Source organism: Enoplosus armatus, chromosome 2 (assembly GCF_043641665.1).
Source record: "Enoplosus armatus isolate fEnoArm2 chromosome 2, fEnoArm2.hap1, whole genome shotgun sequence".
In the NCBI taxonomy this organism is placed as follows: domain Eukaryota; kingdom Metazoa; phylum Chordata; class Actinopteri; order Centrarchiformes; family Enoplosidae; genus Enoplosus; species Enoplosus armatus.
Genome location: NC_092181.1, coordinates 12546970 through 12566367, shown reverse-complemented (window position 1 = coordinate 12566367; position 19398 = coordinate 12546970). Strand labels below are relative to the sequence as shown.

The window sequence follows — 19398 nt, the reverse complement described above, 5'->3', positions numbered from 1 at the left end:
GTGGGCGTGCTGTGATTGCAGCAGATGACCTGCTGGGGGCGTAGCTGAGTGCGGTGACTATATAGTTGTGACATCACAACTTTACGGAAGTCCTGACGGCTCGATTAAAGGCGCAGTTTCTGAATACAGGCTGTGTGCATTTCTCTGTGGACTGAGCGTTTTGATACTTTCACAGTATTTATGTAACACCTAGACCTGCTTTATAATCAAACAAGACTCTCTGGGAATCTCACTTTCTACAATATGAGACCTTTAAGTACGTAACTCTCTCTGAAACAAAATCAGGATGTCTCTTCCCGCTCTCCCTCTTTGTCAGGAGGAATTTGTGGCATCTCAGAAATGTCACTTGTAGTTAAACTCCGGTTGCTGGCCGAGTGTGGCGCGGTGCTGTGGCAGGGTTACACTGCTTTGATGTCACCTGTGTGAGATTGAGAGCAGGAGGTGAGAAGCTGAGGAGCTGAAGGGTGTGGGCTACCGGACGGCCACAGAAGGTTTCACAACAGAACAACTTCACCTGGATGTGACACAAACACCAGGGGGATGAAATGTTGTCTGGTGGTCACTCTTCCCCTCCATCAGTCATGCTCTGATGCAGCCAAAGACAGTATCATATAACTTAAATATAAAGGCCAGGATCACACTACATGATATCAATCCAACAATGGCCCGACTCGACAAATGCGGGGTGTGAGGAATGAAAATGAGCGTTGGTCACAACAATTGCTCGTTGTATCAAGCATCTGGGAATTTTAATGCCGGGTCTGATTTCAACCCAGACCCTTAGCTGTATGTCATCCCCTCTTTTCCATCCGCAACTGTTTCACATGGAGAAAAGCGAATGTCACATTGGGGCCGCTTTATACCAAAAACCACACATTTGTGGGTGCGACGACACCCTCTGCACACCACAGTATATGTATGCTGCACACCCACACACTCATGCTCTTTCTCTACAACTGGGAAGGAAGAAGACAGAGCCCACTTTCACCACCGAGTGACAACGAATGGTTTCAGGTTCACTTTCATGCATAAAACTGTTTATATATGTAAATGGTGTTATCGTCATAACAGTATAGACATCACACAAGTCGTGCAGGAAGGCAAGCTATGATTGATCATTTTGTTTGATCCAGGCATTAGTCTGCCTTTTGGTTATCAGTCGAATACTAATAATAATTTAGTCTGTAGTATCTGTGAAATAAAGTTGGTTTGCAAGTTGTAAGTTCAAAGCTGCTTTTAAAATCCAATAAATACTCTGATTTATGTGTAAAATATTAACAACTGCCTCTTGACTCTCTCAACAACTATACTCTCTGGAGAAAAAATAAGTTATTCAATTAATTACAAAACTTGAAATATTTATGGAACATTTGCATTTTTATTCTTTACAACAGCTACACATTACATTCTTGAGTTACTTGAAGCACTTATTTTAGAAGAATTTCTTCATGTTGTCCCATAATGCCTCTTCATAATTCTACAGGACAACCTGTCAACAATCCTCTCTTAAGTCTTTTATAGTTTTTTTTATTTTTTAGAAGAAGCAGGGCCACAGACTTTGTTTTAAAACTTCATTTTCACACAAAACACAATGATGGTTTTGACTGAAACCAGGGAGGTGGATGTGATATCAGAGCATTAATGCCCTGATGACGGACACAGAAACGGGAGACTCCAGATCAAGGACCCATCAACCTCTCGCTCTCTGTCAACCTACCTGTCAGCTGATTCATCTCATTCATCGACATTTGCTCTCCCCCACCCCCTGGAGAATATGAGCCAAAATCGCACAGAGAGCTATCAAACTCACTATTTCTGTCCCCGTCGATAAGAGGGCTTGCTCGCTTTACCGCATTCCGCTGACCCGATTTCAAAGTCTTTGCAGTTGGCTCTGGGGCCAGGGGATTTTTCTCTCCCTTCCTCCACAGTCAACCCTCCTGGGGCAGAAAGGCCGACCACTATCGACATTTAAACTGGAATAATGCATACATAATGCTTAGGCACTGGCGTTGCATTGGCAAACCTCGTGTCCCACTACTGTCCATAGGGTAAGATGGATGAGTTTTTAAATGCACTCGCTCTAAATCCCACTCATGGAGGTCCTGAGGCAAAATGTAACTGCGCTCCATGTGCTCACTCAATGAACACTGGAAATGTTACGCCTCCCTCTGATAATATGAAGCTTGAGTTTGTTGGTTCGAGCCATTTTTCTCTGCAGACATATCAGCATAGTTAAGCCAATCTTCCTCACATTTTGTGAACTGCAGAGGCCTAAGGGGAGACTGTAATGCACCAGTTCTGGGTGTGATTCTGACCTTTAATATCATGTAATCTGCCATGGCTCACAGGCAGTGGTGGCTATGTTCTGCACTGCGACACTGGGTCAAGAAAACGCCTCTCTCACAGCTATTCCTCCCACTTTTCTAACACTTGCTTAAAGACAAAAGCTGCCAGTTTGGCAGCCTGCAAGCCAATGGAGATGACATTAATCTGATCTTTTCAGTGCTTACTAAACAAAGCCACAATGTTTTTCTCTTATATTTTAATAACTGTTGTCACACTGTTTGTCTCCCGCTGACAGTGAGAAAAGACTGATGATTTCATGTTATTGGGCACAAAGCTTTTACTTCACTGTGGTCTTCTGTTAGCCGGTAAGGAATGCTGCTGATGTGGTGCCAGTGAGGCGAGAGGGAAACCAAGCGAGTTTAGCGAGGTCCTGTTGGAAGGAGGATTAACATTACTGAGCTGCCTTCGTGTGTGTTCACGGTCTTGTGTTATGTAATGTGACTTGGGTGAAGCTGCCGGACTGGTCACACTGCTCCTACAGCAGGTGTGCTGCACAAACAAGGTTTGTAACACTGCTGGACCCTTTCGACAAGCCACACTATAACACAAATCTGCTTCTTTGCTAAGGCATATTGCATCATACATTAGCTTACACACTGATTTACTAGTACAATCTAATACAGTCCAATATAATAACAATAATAATAATAATAATATAGCTTATTGGGTTTTGGTTGACACTATGTTAGAGAGGTTTATCACTATGATCAGTTTGGAAGCTCTAGTTAGTGGAGTGATGGCATTATATTGTTTCTAATGTTTTGTCCACCTCAATTTACACACACTTTAGTCTGTGTCAAGGGACCCTAAAGACTAGCTGTCTCTTTAAGTCGAGCTAATGGGAATCCAAATAAATCAATAGATCCATCCATCCAGATTCTAAACCTTGGGACTGGTCAACAGATATTCACATTTACACAATTTATAGCCTCCTACATGTATGTCTTACACCTACACAGACACAAATCAATAAATAAAAAGGGTCCAGCTACATTCATGACTCTAAAATACCTCAGTGGGGTAAAGATGCACCAGAAAACAACAGTCTATGTAAACAACATGTGTTTTTTTTTGTTTTCCTGACAATCAATGTCAAGCCTTGAGCTGAGTAAAACTGTGACACAAAACCATGAATATGTACTTGTTTTGAGAAGGACTCATTACACTTGTTCCTTGAGAATTTCAATACATCTCGAGAGAATAAATCATGACTGGAATAATAATGAGACCAAAACAATGTCACAACATCTGCAGACTGTCAAAAATGTGACAAAGAGGCAGGTTGAAAGCACAAAAATGTAGTTACTACAGCGTAAAGAGCTGTTCTCTCAAGGTTTATTTTACAGGCGTGTTGTTGTTAAATAAACTCAACCTAACCACTGATACACTGAACAAAAAGTGATATGTTTGTAAAGTGCTAAAGATTACAGAAAATAATTACATATCATATAACACGTGTTGATAGTAAAGCTGTACATGTACATGCATGTCAAAATGTGTTGCTTTTAGCTTGTTGCAGCTGCGTAAAAAGAAAGAGACAAAAATTAAGCTTGGTTAAGTCGATACAAAAATACAAGACTGAAAAATACAATCTGTCTATGGGAGGGTCAGGAGAAGAGTGGAGATGAACTGCAGGCCAAGGTGCTATTCACTAAATGTCTGTGAAATTGACAGGGACAATGTTGACACTGTTACGTTTCTGTCAGCTCAGCATGACCTGTATAATACTAGATGCCTGTTTCCCAGGCTCCGGTGACAGACAAAGCAATCAAAGTCACTTCCTCCCTCTCCCTTAACTCAGCCACCACTCCATCTGCCTGTCCTTCGGCCCTGCCACAGGACTTCAATTATCATCTGATTTGTAAATGTTCTGTGGAAGGCTCCTTGGTCTTCTTTCTCTCCGTGTTCACCTTACTATTTACAGAGTTTTCTAAGTGAATCAACATAGAAGAAGCCTTCTTATCAAAAAAAAAAGAAAGTTAGAGTGAGGGGTCATGGACTTCATTTTCAAGAGGTTCTTGTTGCTAAACGTTGCAATATTTGTTTTATCTGGAGGTCTTGTCTAATGTCCCATTCCCCAGTTTATTTGAATGGGTCAACACACATCAGGCAGCCCTCCTTCACGGGTTGGACACGGGTCGGACTGTGTATGGCTTTGTAGATAAAAGAAAGAACGAGAGAGAGAGAGAGAGTAAGGGAGACAGGGAAAGGAATAGAGAGAGCACAGGTGAAGGCCAGTGAGAGAACATGTGTGTGGATGGAGAGGTTAGACTGACACTTTAATGTCATTCTATGGATTATTAATGAAGTGTATGGAACCACATGGGAGGCTACGCTAACAATACCCACTGTATGCATGACTGCCAGGGAAGAATCAAAACATCCAGCAGCCCAGCCAGTTTAACTGTGTGTACATGTGTTTTGTGGATATACGTTTCAGTGTGTTTATGCTTTTTATTCAGCTGATTTTGAAAAAAAAGTTTTGTACACGGATGAGCTCACAGAATTCTCTGAACCCAGAGAGGAGCATGTAATCTCCAGAGCTCCAAGGTTTTCACATTACATCAGCAGTATAAGTATAAGCGCACTGTGCGACACAAATTAAATCAATTTACGGATAGGAGGACGAGCGTTTTTGTTTTAGAAAATCAGACATGTTCCCTCCTGGTGTAAAAAAAACCCCAGAGATTTTCTTCTTCTCTGCCTCATAGCAGCAGCGGAGGAAAGCCGGCTTTATGATGCCATGATTCACTGGCAGCCTAATGAGAGCCACAGCCCTAAGCTGTTTATGTGGCATAAAGGCTGCATCTATTAGCGTTGCTGTCAGAGTGGGGGAGCTGGGCATTGGGTGGCAGCGCATAACAGTATTCATTTACTGGACTGGAGGTCGTCAGCTGGCACGGCAGCGAGGCCCAGAATGGAGGCAGAAGCGGAAACAGGGTGATACTTAGCAAATGTAATTAAACACAAGGGGTTTGTCACAGAGGGTGTTGATCACAGCAGGTCTTCTTATCCACTATTTAATGTCGTAATGTGCACACAAACAAACACACACACACACACACACATAGAATTACCCATTCAATTACTTACTGCGTTGTACTGTGTGTGTAAGTTGAACAGCAATTGAGTAATTGGTCCAAGAAATCAAATATGTAAAAGTACTGGAGAACTGTGTTACACCAGTTAGACAATAATCACTGATGGCACATGATGAAATCCACTGAAACAATACATTGATTAGCATGCATTGATATAATATGGTAATATTTCCAGTGTCTTTGGATCTCCTGTCCTAGCCGGTAGAGTCACGTATCTGCCGAGAATAATTCTACAATGAATAGAAATAAACAACAAAACAACGCATCACCACACCCATTTTCAAAGCTGTACGGCGTCAGAAACTATATGTTAAATAAAGAAACAAGTGCAGGTTGAGTGTACTACTTTACTACTTGCTCATAGTCACTTCTTCGCCACTGCAGTGCAAGTTTCAGCTTCAATCTGGATATTCAGACACCAGAGAATCAGAGGTTTAGATGCTGTGTTGTGTCGAACCAGTGTAAGAGGCAGCAAGTAAGGGGCCTGATTGAAAGCATTTGATTGACATATGGACAGCATACAAAGTACAAGAAAAGACTGCATATGACCAAAGCAATGAATTTCCTGTAATGCTGTTGTATTAATGTGTATTTGTTTCCATCTATGTGAAACACTGCAGCTAGTAACACAAGACGAGTTTCAGAGAAACCGCACTTCAATCCAGTCCAATACATTTATACACCAAAGACACTTTTTGGTGCTTGGCAAGCGTTAACATCAAGACACTAGTCATGACAAAAAGTCAACAACTCAGTCAGCATGTGTCTCCACCCTTCATTCCCTCTCACCGCTTCACGTCCAGTCCTGGCTCCTCTCCAAGTGCAAGGTTGCACGGTGAACGTCCCAGAGACGGAGACAAAAGACAGAGAGAGAGAGAGAGAGACAGAGAGCGGATGCCTGCCTCTTCAACAGCTTCTCTTTTTACATCTCACAGGAAAAGAGTCACTGCACACAAAGGCTCATTTCAGACTAAGGCTCAATGAGTTTCAACTAAACTGCAGGTGGAAGAAGCACAACGGCACTCTGACTCTTCACAGAAGCAGCTCCACTCTGGGATCTGTGGGGTTACTGGCATTGAAGAGACAGACTCCTTCTGATTATTCTCTTCTTTTGTGAACATGTGTGAAGGGATTTTCCTTTGGCTAGAATTAAAACAAACAATGCTGTGCTGTTGTATCATTTCACAGGAGGGTGGCCATAGACTGGACCAATGATGAGGTCTGCCATAATGAGCTTTAGACGACAAGGTCGGCATCATACAACTGTATCCCAAACTGATGCACTGCTCTGATCAAATAATGGTCTCAGTGGTACATGCAGCATGATTCTGCACCTGAAGTTGGATCATAATGGCACTGTGCTATCTACAAAACCAAATGTGAAATTTGACAAGTCTTTCATGCAACGCAAATGTGCCAGATGGAACTTAACAAGGAGCAGCAGATTTCTGTTTTTGCTGCCTGTGAAATTTGTGCAGTAAAGAAAAAGTTGGACACAAAACTAAATCTGGAGAAGAGGCTAGCCGGCAAGATCCCTCTTGGTCTCTTCCCGCGTTCTTATTGGCTAGAGCTGATCGCAGCTCTAACAAGTCATCTTTATATATCTTACAAAGAAAATCAGACGTTTGAGGAGACTGGGATGTCTGGGACAGCTCAGGGAAACAGTCAAATTGTGTCTGTGACCTGCTCACATCTGTCATCGCGAAAAAAACTGCAAGCATTTGTTTTTAGCAGTGAGTGTGAGTTTGTGTGTGAGTGTCAGACAGAGAGAGACGGACACAAAGGGATAAAGGACGGGCATGTGACAGGACTCAAGCAGCTACAACAACTTGTCAATACAAAACAGTATTAAAGCATCAAAACAAGCTAGCAACAGCAGTACCTGCATTGTAAAAAATCCTTGAGCTGATCACATTTAGCATTTTAAGCCACATTAAGGTAACGGTAACAAAGAGCGGCTCACTGTTGCAGAGCCTGCGGCTGCTGGTTGATGATGCGGACTCACCTTTGTGTTGGCTTTGGTCTTGCTGCTGCTGATGCTGTTACTGTTGTTGTTGAGGCTGGAATTAGCATCTTCGTGAACGCTGTCTAAAAGCCAGAGAAGGAACTCGAGGGCATCATGCTGAGAGTTTCCCCGAAACTGAGAGCCGTACTTGGCCACAATGCTCTGAGGAGAGGAGAGACATCATTATTAATCAATTAGTCACTTTGGGTGATTTCAAAAGTCATTAAATACTGACATCCTCCCTGACAAAATGAGGCCACGATCACATGGAACACAGGCCTCCTTTCGACTTGGAGCACTCAGGAGAAAGATGGAAAAAAACAGGGACATTTCTCTCTCTCTTATCATCACTTAACGCAGACTCATTTAAGAACATGTCAGACATTGTTTGGCTATGATAAGATCATGTAATAAAGTCATTCACAGTTAGTTGTTTGACGAGATATTGTCCCAGAAATAACTGCGATAAAAAATATTATTTGCCACTTTGCATTGCCACTGTTTTTAAACGTCAACACACATCAATGGGCTCTTCTCTCTCATTCGGCTCACGTGTATTCCTCCAAACTTTCTGGCTGGAATTAAGCAGGCGTCGGGGAAAACACCTATTAGCCTCAAGTAACACGTTATCTTCACTTCACCTGGTTCGCTGTCGTTCTGTGTGTGTGTGTTTGTGTGTGTGTGGAGGAGATGCCCGAGCTCCTCCCATAGTGCAACTCCAACACAGAGAGCAGACGAGAGGACAGAAGCAGCGCAACCGGAAATAACAGCAAAACGTGTCTCAGCATTGTTTTTTCCGGTTCATTCAGCTGTGAAAAAAACCCAAGTTGTTCAATGGAACGGAAAACCCTGCAAATTATTCTAAAATGTTGGTGACATTCTTATGTAAACACACACACAACGGGCAATATCGAGGTCAGCAAAAATGGTCAAGGTCATGTCCATATATCGTACGATAAGTCGATAAAGTAGTTATCAGGACAGGCTTATTCACAGTTGGACATTGCACACTGAAAAAAATGATTTTTTCTTTATGATATCTGAAAAGACGAGTGTTAACTGGAAAAAGTGAAAAGGCTGAGCACACTTCATCACAGTGGACCCCACACTTTGGAAGATGCATGCAGCAAATCCGGCTATCCCAAAAGTCTTTTCCATAATGTTTACTATATTTTCAGACAAAGCAGCAACTAACGATCATGAACATTAGTGAAGCTGAACCACTTGTTTCTCTTGATTTAGTGTTTATCTAGTGTGTTCAGAGAAAGAGAGAAATAAAACATCTGTTTTCTTGAAACCTTCATGTCATGACTCAAATTAACAATATAATTACACAGATCCACAATCACTTTTCTATTCTAAACACATTGTGTCTGGCAGTTACTTCCTCACACCTTTAATTGATCATTCCTACCACAGGCTTGGGCTCATATGTGTCCCAAACTGCGATACCCCAACATAGCCAACAGGAAAATCACTTTCGTCAAGTCTAGAGTTTGCTTAAGACTAAGACTAAGACTAAGACTGTGGTTGTTTAAATGATTTACTGAGCCATTTGTGGTGCCCAATAATATTGTAGGAAATTGTTCTCCAAACACATTCACACACTGCATACCAAAGGATGACTCACTCAGAGGATATCCCAAACCTGACAGGTCTTACTAGAAACAAAAAAACAGGCAGACTGTCTGATTCAAGTATGAGGAAGGAGTTGTGAGTTCATCAGAGTCAGAAAGAGAAAATGACATACAAAACTAACAACAGCATTAACGCAACACTGGGTGGCTACTTCTCAATCTCCCTCCCTCTCTGTGTGTGACGGACAGGATCCAGGCTCTCCTCTACACCTCATTAAAAATCACCACATCATACCTGCAGTACCCCAGTATCTAAATATAAACACGGGAGGGAGCCCCGCTCCTCGCACTACCTGACGGAGACTCGCTAATGAGCTTCATCACTATGAGGAAGCGCTGACAGGGGATGGAGGGATGAAGGGCAGATGGAGAGAGGGGAGCAGTGGAGTAAGGGAGGAGAGGAGGGAGGGAAGGGAGGATGCTGGGGGAGTTTCAACAGACCTGCAAGGGTTTTTTTCTGTCTCCCTATGAAAAGGACGGCGCGGTTGCGGCTGGCCCTGAGATGAAAAGTGAGAAAACGGAGGCATCACAGTTTCTCAAAGCTACCAACAAAATAAGAGGGGCGAAAAAGAGAGAGGAGGACAGTTTCCAAGGTTACGATGAGCCTGGGCACAAAAACCTGATGACATCAAGAGGTTACGACTTCATTAAGATGAGCGGATGACTTCTCCACTGGCCTCATCTCTGCTGTCTCCTCTGTGTGTGTGTGTGTGTGTGTGTGTGTGTGTGTGTGTGTGAATTCTGCTCATCTATTTGATATCCGTTTACAGTCTTGTCTCTCAGAGCGTCTCTGGTGAAATGTGCCACTTGGCCTCAAAGGCACTTAAAAAGATTTGGCAAAGTGGCAAAGTTGTATTCCCAAGCATCAAGTCTTTTTTTTTTTTTTTTTATTGAATTCTTGTAAAGGGACGAATAAAAGGAAGAAAACAAAGAGATGGTGAGGACAAAGACAAAGAAAGAAAACTGCAGTTTAGTTGAAATGTTGTGTTCCTCTGCAAACACTAGCAGTGCTCAGAGCTGACCTGAGAACAGCTGTGGTGGGATCTGTTTGTTAAGAAAACACTTCCGAGCCAGTCAAGGGGAGGATAAAGGTGGGCGTAAGGGTCAACTTGAGGGGGTACAGAGCTTTCTGTGAGAACTATTGATCAGTCTAGACCAAGGATCAGATTCTCAACCCACACCTGACTGGGCCTGACCCAATGTGGTGGATTCAGGCTGCATTTCTTTCTAGCTATTTTTACATAATTTAGGGCTATTTACTTGATTTCACTTTGGAAAATTTGTAGTTTATATGGTAGCATATTTAAAATAACAGATTTCTTCACTCAGTTTCTGTAATTAAATATTACTGCTGTACCATCTGTAATTATTAAAGTGAAACTCCACTCCATCAAAAGGCCAAATTATGTTAGGAAGACATAGTTATAGAGACTTTGTAACTGTTTGGTTTCAGCTCATATTAAATCAAAAGTCTAGTCTCAAGCAAACCCAGGGACAGATGAGCACAGGAGTACAAGGTCTTATTCACAGGGCATTATTTGATTTTCCGTCTTAGCAAAAAGGGAACAAAACAGAAGAATAAAGGACTACCAGCTTTTACCACAAACAAAGGCAGCGACAAAGACGACAGAGGCCTAAAAGAAAGATAAGGGAATGACAAAAGACGGCTATAAACCTGTGCAGTCTCCCCAGCAGGGGTCATGACCTCCCAGCGGTCAGCAGGGGCAGGGCTGCACTCTGGCAACAGCCCCTGCAGATGTCTGTTTTTAATGTCCTGTCTTGCTACCTTTGCTTCACCTCACACCATTACCCCCTCATGCCCTCACCACATTCATCCTCCCGCTCTGTAAACAATGACGGATCAGAGCGCTGGCAGGCCAGGAATTTACTATAAACATACATCAAGCACATGTCCCTCCTCTCTCTCTCTATCTCTCTCTCTCCCTAAAAACCCCATTTACACCACCTCACCTCGCCATTGTCCGGCCTGGCCAAACAGGCCTGGATGGATTCCTCAGTAAGACTAATACTGACACAATTATGACGAGGAACCGCACACACTCTTCTTTTTGCCCACAGTGTGTCGGCTGGAATGAGGCTGGATAGAATCTGTCATTACTGGCTGCTCCATTTGCTGTTTCATTTTTCAGCTGGGCCTGGTGTTGCCGGCTCACCTCTGCTGTCTGAACAGACCGGACGGACGCAGGGCAGTCATCACTTACAGCCTCCACTTATTCCAATCTCTCTCCGCTCACGCTGTGCTCCATCTATCCTTTTCCTGTCTCACACACAACCTCTTTCTTTTTTTTCTCTCTCTTTCCATTAACTCCCTTTTTCTTTCCTCTCTATCGTGTAAGAACCATTCCTTCCACTAATCAGTCCCAGCTGAGCTCCGGTCAGCCCAGCTACCCCTGGAAAACACACACACATACAGATGAGCCTCTCTTAGCAGTGTAGCACCTGTCCTTCCCTGCCTCCTCCTCCTGCCGCCCTTCTAAATCTAAACTAATTCAGCCTCCTAGGCCACACTGGATTCACCTCCAGAACAATGGAGAACTAGGCAGGTATTTTTCATGACAAATTTAAATGCTACGTCTTGGAATCAGGCCTATACTTCCTTCCTCTGCAATGCTGAGAAGCTTGGAAATCCTTCGATAAAGGTGCCAGCGAGTCAAGACTGAACAAAGCCTGCGTGTCTGCAGATGTCCCCAGCGTGGGATTTACAGGCGATCAGTAAGAAATAAGAAGGGATGAGATGCGATGGAAATAATCACCTCTGAATGGTTTACAGCCCAGGGAAGGCTCCCTGGGCTCTGCTGAAACTGAGAAATTGATACTTGCAGCTGAGGCTGTAAATATGCTACTGTGTGCACACCATTTCCATATGCTTCCCATCACTGAGATAAAGTAGTATAGTCACCCCAGACTCTCTTCCATGATTCGGTGATCGCACTATCGCACCTCAGAATAGTAAAGATTGATTTATTCCCATGGCTTCCTACATTGTGTCATTGAGGCTTGGTACATAAATCATGGGAGGGATAATAAACCTGGTGGAAAATGGTCTCGTATTGTAGTGCTTACACAGATACAGTGCAGACACACTTCTCCTTGTGTTTCTTTATCGCCTTTTGTCACAGTGGTGTAGGTATAATGGAGTGGAGCTCAGTGAGTCGTGGCAATGCATGCTGCTTCCAAACAGCATATGGCACCTCTGTAACAGTACTTGTAAGTGGTCTAGCTTGTGTTTTATAAGTGTGAGATGAAGTGTTAGCACTTCCCCGCTCACTTCAACAGCTGAGACATAGATCCTACTGCATGTCTGTGGCCAAATATAAAATATACTGATGTCTGCTTGAAAACAGAAAACAGAAAACAAAATCTTCTTGCCTCGTAATGTTTACACTGCTGAAATCTCCCCCGAAAAAAAAAAGTCCCCCATCTGCTTCACAGAAAAAAATGTTGCAATCAAACCGGAATGAGAGGCAGTCCAGGTGGTGCATGTCCCCACGGCAATGTGTGTGTGTGTGTGCGCGTGTGTCTTTCTACAAACAATGTATACATCCTCAGCACCGAGAGTGAGAATGAGAGTGGTCCTTGAAGGAGAGCAGAGACAAGAAAAGACAAACAAACCATCAGTATCGCTGCCCGGCCTCACTGTCACACACTGCCTGCACTCCTGGAACAAACAAGACTACTTAAAACACCGGGCTTCATCTTCCCGGCTGAGCCCCACTGGCCTCACAGAGCTGCATCCTGTCAAGCGTAAAAAAGATGAATCCGGGCTCCTCGCTACAACTTCTAAAAGTAGTTACTGCGTTGTTAAATCCTTTAGGTCAGGAGTGTAATGCCATAAAAAAAAAAAGAGCTAACTCTGTCATCAAGTTAAATTGATGTAGACAACTTTTGAGCCAGCCAATAAAATGACACTTCATCCCTCCAGATTTCATCAACATCAAACGTGTAGCAGAGCAGTTGGAAATTGTGACCTTTAAATACAGCACCTCCATTAGGCTGATCACTGTCATTTATAAGCATAGCATGCATTTGGTAACACATTTCATATCAGTCAAGCTCACAGTGTAGGACTTATTATAGGAATCTAATGAGGGATTGCAGGTGAGTAATTTTACAAAATAAGTGCTGAGTTGCAGGTCTTTGCTCTCCTGTAAGGGAAAATCAGATTAAGGAATAAGCATCTCTGAACCTAAAATACTCACTTTTTTATTAAAACACAACCACAGGCAGCTCTTGTTAAACCAGATTAAACTTTTTGCACAAATGTATTGTGATATTCGGACATTATGCGGTAGATATATGTACAACAGACACATTCAGCACTTTGGTTTGTCGAAGGCCAAGAGAGAAAAACAAAGTTGGTTTACTTTTTGAGAAGATGCACCCATTTAAATTCTGGCTTAACTCCCTGCTGCTTTGTAAATAATAAAGGACTAAGGTCTTTTGGTATCTTCACTTGAGACACTGTGACTTCTACTGACAGGCTCATGGCTCCTCTTCACTCCTAATACCAATCCCAAAACAAAAGAAGTTAGAAAAACTACTGTAAGAGCCCTTATCTCTCCTTTTTTCCACTTCTTTACAGGCCAGTGCCTCTCTTTAAGTGTGGGGAGAATCGGTAATAACGATCAGTTGTCAAAGTTGTCTGTCCCTTTTTCTGATTACAGGCCGAGGGGGGGGGACTCGTGTGAGGATTCACAGGTGGGACGATAGTTTTGTTTACCAGCAGCGTCACTCTCCCTCCACTTTCACTTTCTCTCTCCCTCTGAGTGCACACCGTTGGAGGCATCTCAGCGGGGGGGCATCCTCCTTTTCCTCGCTGAAAGCACTTGCTACAGTAAACATCCTCTCTCCTGCTTCACCCTGGGATGAGCAGACAGACACAAATCACTGTGTCGATGCGATGGGGCGAGGTGAGAAAAGGGGAGTGAAGGACATGTTTTTTTGGTTTTTTATTGCAGCAGCAAGTATGATGAGAGGTATTAGAGCAAAATAGAGGGAAGAGTGAATGCCTCTATTTAAACACAGGATGACACATTCATGCATTACGTTCAAGGGCTAATACACCACCTGTAGGGAAATACTCCAGTGACTGATATCAGCCATTTCTAACTCATTTTAAAACAAAGGGCCTGAATGAGACACGCTGAGTCACGCATTCTGTGACAGTTTGATCACCTGTAAGGTAAGAGACAACATACCACCAAGGTTTGGCCCGGAGTTAATACATCATATCAGTGCAATAGCCAACCTGGAGCCACGTTATGCTTTTCATTTATTTGGTTAGAAATCAAGAGGAATCCCTCTCATCATGTGGTGCACACTGTAACCAGGAGCCAAATTCAAAAGAGGTAATTTTGCTGAATATAAATTCTGATTTCTACATTCAAGGCCTTTACTCCATGCCCAAATAGTCTTCAAGACTTTGCGTTGCTTCATGTTTTTTTTTTCCCATCACAAACTTTTTTATTATGTCAAAAGTCTACAGAGGCTCAAGTTAGTGAACTAAGTTAGTGCACTTAAAATCTTACACACATGCAGACGCTCATCATTAATGATCCATAACACCGTGACTCCTTGTATTTTTTTCACATCAAAACAACATCAAGCGCCTCTTCTGTATTAATCACTATATTTGGACTAGACCGCACTCCCTCTCTTATACACGTCTTATTAATTCATTACTAACGTGTGGTTGTGGATGAGGGAAGCTACATCCAAAGTCACTGACATGAATATCAACCTTTTCCATTATAAATGATGCCCCACTCATACTGTCTCCCCATGCCTGCCTGTGTGTGTTTCTGTGCACATGTTGCATACAACCTCCCCTATAACTTCCCCCAGGCTGTTGGTGCAACAGAGCAGTTATTACTCAGTAAGCCTACTGGTTGACTGTCACACAATAAGCCCAGAGGGAAGGCTGGAGGCCAGCATCCATGAGTGACTGCAACAGCAAGAAGCCTTCTGTGTGTAAGTGTGTTACCACCTGTTGATTTCATATCCTTATATTTTGACAGATAATGTTGCAACTGTAATGTAATCTGTACACTCCTATCACATGCATTTAATAGTGTGTGTACATAAAGGAATGCTCCACTCCCCCGCACTCCACACAACAGACAGGGAATGCAGACAAACCACCTGAAATGACAGATTGTTAGGCAGGTGAGTAAAGCGGAGACACTGCAGCCTGCAAGTAATCAGTAACCGCACTGCACGCACACACAGAACTACCACTAGTTCAACAAACAATAATAAAATGTCGAAACCTTGAGGCTTTTTTTTTATTACAGCTTCACATAGCAAATGTTCACCTCCTCCCCTGAAACACTAGAATATGACCTGCGCGCCTTTCTTCACGGAAATGGGACACACGGGTTGACCTTTGAACCCCATTCAATCAAGTGCTCACCTGACGTGTTCATTCAAATATTTGTTTTGCACATATAGACTGTGATAGCTGGTAATACTGCTTACAAATCCCACATAATCCTTTTGACATATGCTTGCTGTGCTGGTAGTAAACAACTGGTAGGACGCACAAATTACACTAAAACTATTACGACTTTGTGCTGTGGCAAATCAACTGTGTGGCTAGTAACTGGGGGGACTCCATGGAAAGAATGTGTATAAGCAATCTAGCCTGAAGATAATGACGTCTCTTCATCCATTGGAGTAGCTCACACGGGGCCCTCAGGGACAAATTTCCTGTTGAGCCCCTACTGACCCCCTCTTTGTCCCTCTCTCTGTGCAATGTGTATGTACCCTGTCTTCTCCAAGCACCCAATGAGTGCAGCACACACAGCAGCTTAATTATATTTTGAAACCCACCAGTAAATAATTCCCGTGCTGGAATGCTACCTGGCTGCAGGTTTGCTATGTGTCAATTAGTTTGTAGTCATGTGATTTAAAATGCCTTAAGGCCCAATGATTTTGGTTGTATTGTGCTTTAGTAGAGCACATTCCCACAAAACTATGCAGTTAATTAAATAATCACAGACCAAGTGACACAGGGTTTAACTTGGGGGTTTCAGGGCCCCTGGGGGTCTGGGGCCCATGCTAGCTTTTTTCAGCTGGGAATATAGTCTTGCTATTATCCACCTTGCTGAATATTCTATTTAATTTTATCTATATAGTGCCAAATCATAACAGAAGTAATCTTAAGGCACTTTTCATAGTGCAGGTCTAGACCGCACTCTTAGTATTAAATAAACAAATTGTACAAAAACAAAAATTCCCAAGTAAAAACATTACTTTCCAAGTAATATTTAGCAAAACATGCGACTGGTATATTTACTGCTGTAACACAGGCTAAGTTCCCAAGAAAGAAATCTTGGGAATTTGTTAGGAAAACAAAATAAACATCTCTCTCTACGAAGTCATTTCTAATCATCTCCTCTGTGGCATAGCAGGAACTGAAGTCTACGAAACAGTACTACTTTCCACTGAGGTAAACGGGCATGAAGACGTACAACTAAACACAAAACAACACAACAAACAAGTGACACCCGCAGCAGCCTGACGGCTAAACACCCACTGCCCTCTCTGTCCTCACCTTGAACTCCACAGACAGCTGCGGCGTGTACTCCAGGGTCCACAGCGCTCGAACCAGCGACGCCAGCTGCTCGGTCACTTCTCCCCTGGCGGTCTGCCGCTCCTCGCCCCTCACCTCCCCGTTCACCCTCCGGTGGCATATATCCGACTTGTACTGCTCCAGCCCGAGGTACTCGGCCAGCAGGTCCGTGTTGCTGAGGCACTGAACCACGGCGTTCATGAAACAGGTGTTGCCGTGGTTCTTCAGTCCCAGCACGCCGGGGGTCTTGTCGCCGTAGCACCACGACAGCCTGTCTTTCACCGAGCCGTGAGAGGAGGACACCGTGGAGCTCTTCTTCACGGTTCCCTCCCTGGAGACCTGCGAACAGTCGTCTTTGAATCCCCCAGAAGCGCTTCGCCCGAAGCCGCCGTCGTCGTCCTCTGCGTCCGGCGGTTCCGCGTCGCCAAAGTGCGCCAAAGTGCCCAAAGTTTTAAGGATCCTTCCCATGAAATTCCCAAAAGATCGCAGCGATTTCCTCCTGATGAACCTGCCGGTTTTGTATTTCTTCTCTTTTCGCTTCGTCGTTTTGGGTTTCATGGGTTTCCTTACCTTGTTTTCCTTTCGGGTATCCATGGCTCTGTCACTGAACAGGACCGCGAGAAAATGAAACTGTGGAGTCGCACCTGTCTGCCGGGCTGTCTACCCCTCCTCCTCCTCTTTCTCTTCCCCTCTCTCCACCAACCTTACCGCTGAGGTGGCACCGACTCGGTGCCAATAAGGCACATGATTACTGATATTATTCCCTTGACATCTCGACAATTCCCAGTACGATGTGGTCGCGTTTTGCTGAGTGACGCTCTCTCCAGGAACTACAGAGATGAGCTGCTTTCCTGCCTCCACATCGCAGGTTCAGTTACACTTCCTCATCGATGGCTCTCAGCGCTGGATCGTGCGCTGGCGGTCTTTGACTCTCTCACCACCGTTATTCCTCCCTCCCTCCCTCCTCTCCTGTCTGTGGGGCCCACAATGAACAACTTTCTATTTGGAGGATCCAGTCTAGCTCCCGCCCCTCAGACATGATGTAATTAACCTGGATTAGATGACTTGTAGTTGAGCACAACAGAAAGGTACAATACAATACAATACAATGAACAGGAAAAATACGTTTCTGTTGAGGGTACTGGCAAAGAGTATACAACTTAACTAGGCTTGTTCATTAGGCAGGGAACAAGGAAGTTGCTGTCTTTAACAGGTGTCAAGCACTGTAGCCTTCAACTGCCCCCTGTAGGACCAATTACAACACCACCTGATCTAACATCGTCAGAGGGTGTCAGGGAAAACATCACTGGCATTTGTTGGATGATCCTAAAACTTCAACCTGATTTCCAACCCCAACCCGAAAACTGAAGACTAATCAGCCACAAAAGCCTTTTAGTGGTGCATTATCATCAATCCATAATAAAAGTATGGACTCTTTAAATACAGGGTAATGCGGCTATACGTATATGTTTCTATTTCTGCAAAAAAACTGCTAAAAAAAAACAAGTGTGTATAAAATCCATCTCGACGTAGATTGGGTAGATCACCTGCAGGGAGGCTTGCTTCATCCTGCTATTGAAACGCCTTATCTATAACACACCAGCGTTGACAGACACACGTACAGTAACCTATAAATAGCCTGGCTACTGTCTTCACACGCCTTAATGGCGCTGCTGCTACACCCTGGAAGCTCCACAAAGGGAATAAAAATGGATGTTAGGGAACCATTCGGCCAGACACGTTATATGCAGTTCTGGCTTTCAATGGGGATCCAGCATCTTTTTGTGCTATATTCTGATTCTAATCGTCATGAAGCTTAATTTCACAGCTCACCAGTACTAAAGATTGAATTTAGTGGGCCAGATCTGCTGATTTATTGAAATAGATAGTCCCATCCAATACTTCCATAATTTCCCAGATGCTCTTATTCCAGTGTTGTTAGAAAACGTGCACACATGGTACACTATTGTAACAAATAAACTGTGACTTCTTGCGTGTCTTCCTGATGAAAATGATCCACAATTGTCCTCTGTTCACAAGCAGAGTGGAGAAGGGCAAAGATAGCCCCTTTTTTTACAGATCCACAGATGCTTTTGCTGACTTGGTTTATACTGCAGGTTTGCCATTTTACTTTTTTGGGGAAGCAGGGGTGAGTTATTAATTATTTAGATGAGCCATTTTGAACAATAGTGAAAAGAGTGGGCTCAGATCAGAGACAGTCAGAGAGGCTTTCTGTTATACATCGCCTCCCTCTTTAACCAGAATTCTTCAGGGAATCGCTGTTGATAGATTAGCTGACAGCATCCGCGGCCAAGAATCTGGGCCTCCTCCTCCTCCTCCTCCTCCTCTCCTCTACAGCAGCAGACAGAAGAATCATATCTGAGTGCATATAATGTACTGTATAATATAGCCTTGTTTTTACATATTCTGGTTTCATCGGCATTGAGAAAGTACGCCATTAATTCTGTTGTTCTAAAAAAGTCTAAAGAAGCATAATGCAGAGACTTTGATGTGAACAATACCTTCTTGTGCCTTGAAGTGTAATTTTAAACTCAAGTAAAGTGTCGCTCTGTGAATTCCCACCTATATTCATCTCCTGTGGGGAATTACCACTTAAGAGACTATGCTGCTCAAGAAGTGTAATCTTTTCACTTCTGTACACATCGTCCTATCTCCGCCGGAAAAGAAACAATCTCTTATAGCCATTGATGCTTA

At 43.4% G+C, this 19398-nt stretch overlaps 1 protein-coding gene across 1 annotated transcript in view; it reads right to left on the bottom strand.

Annotated features, from left to right (window-relative positions):
• The window catches only part of usp43a (ubiquitin specific peptidase 43a), a 113747-nt gene extending 96281 nt beyond the window's left edge, over positions 1-17466 (bottom strand). Inside the window, exons 1-2 of the mRNA XM_070916015.1 lie at positions 16666-17466; positions 7453-7614 (exon numbers count right to left, since the gene is read on the bottom strand). Coding sequence (XP_070772116.1) covers positions 7453-7614; positions 16666-17277 — 774 coding nt within the window. The 5' untranslated portion in view covers positions 17278-17466. The remainder of the gene's footprint in view (positions 1-7452; positions 7615-16665) is intronic.
• Positions 17467-19398: the final 1932 nt, after the last annotated feature.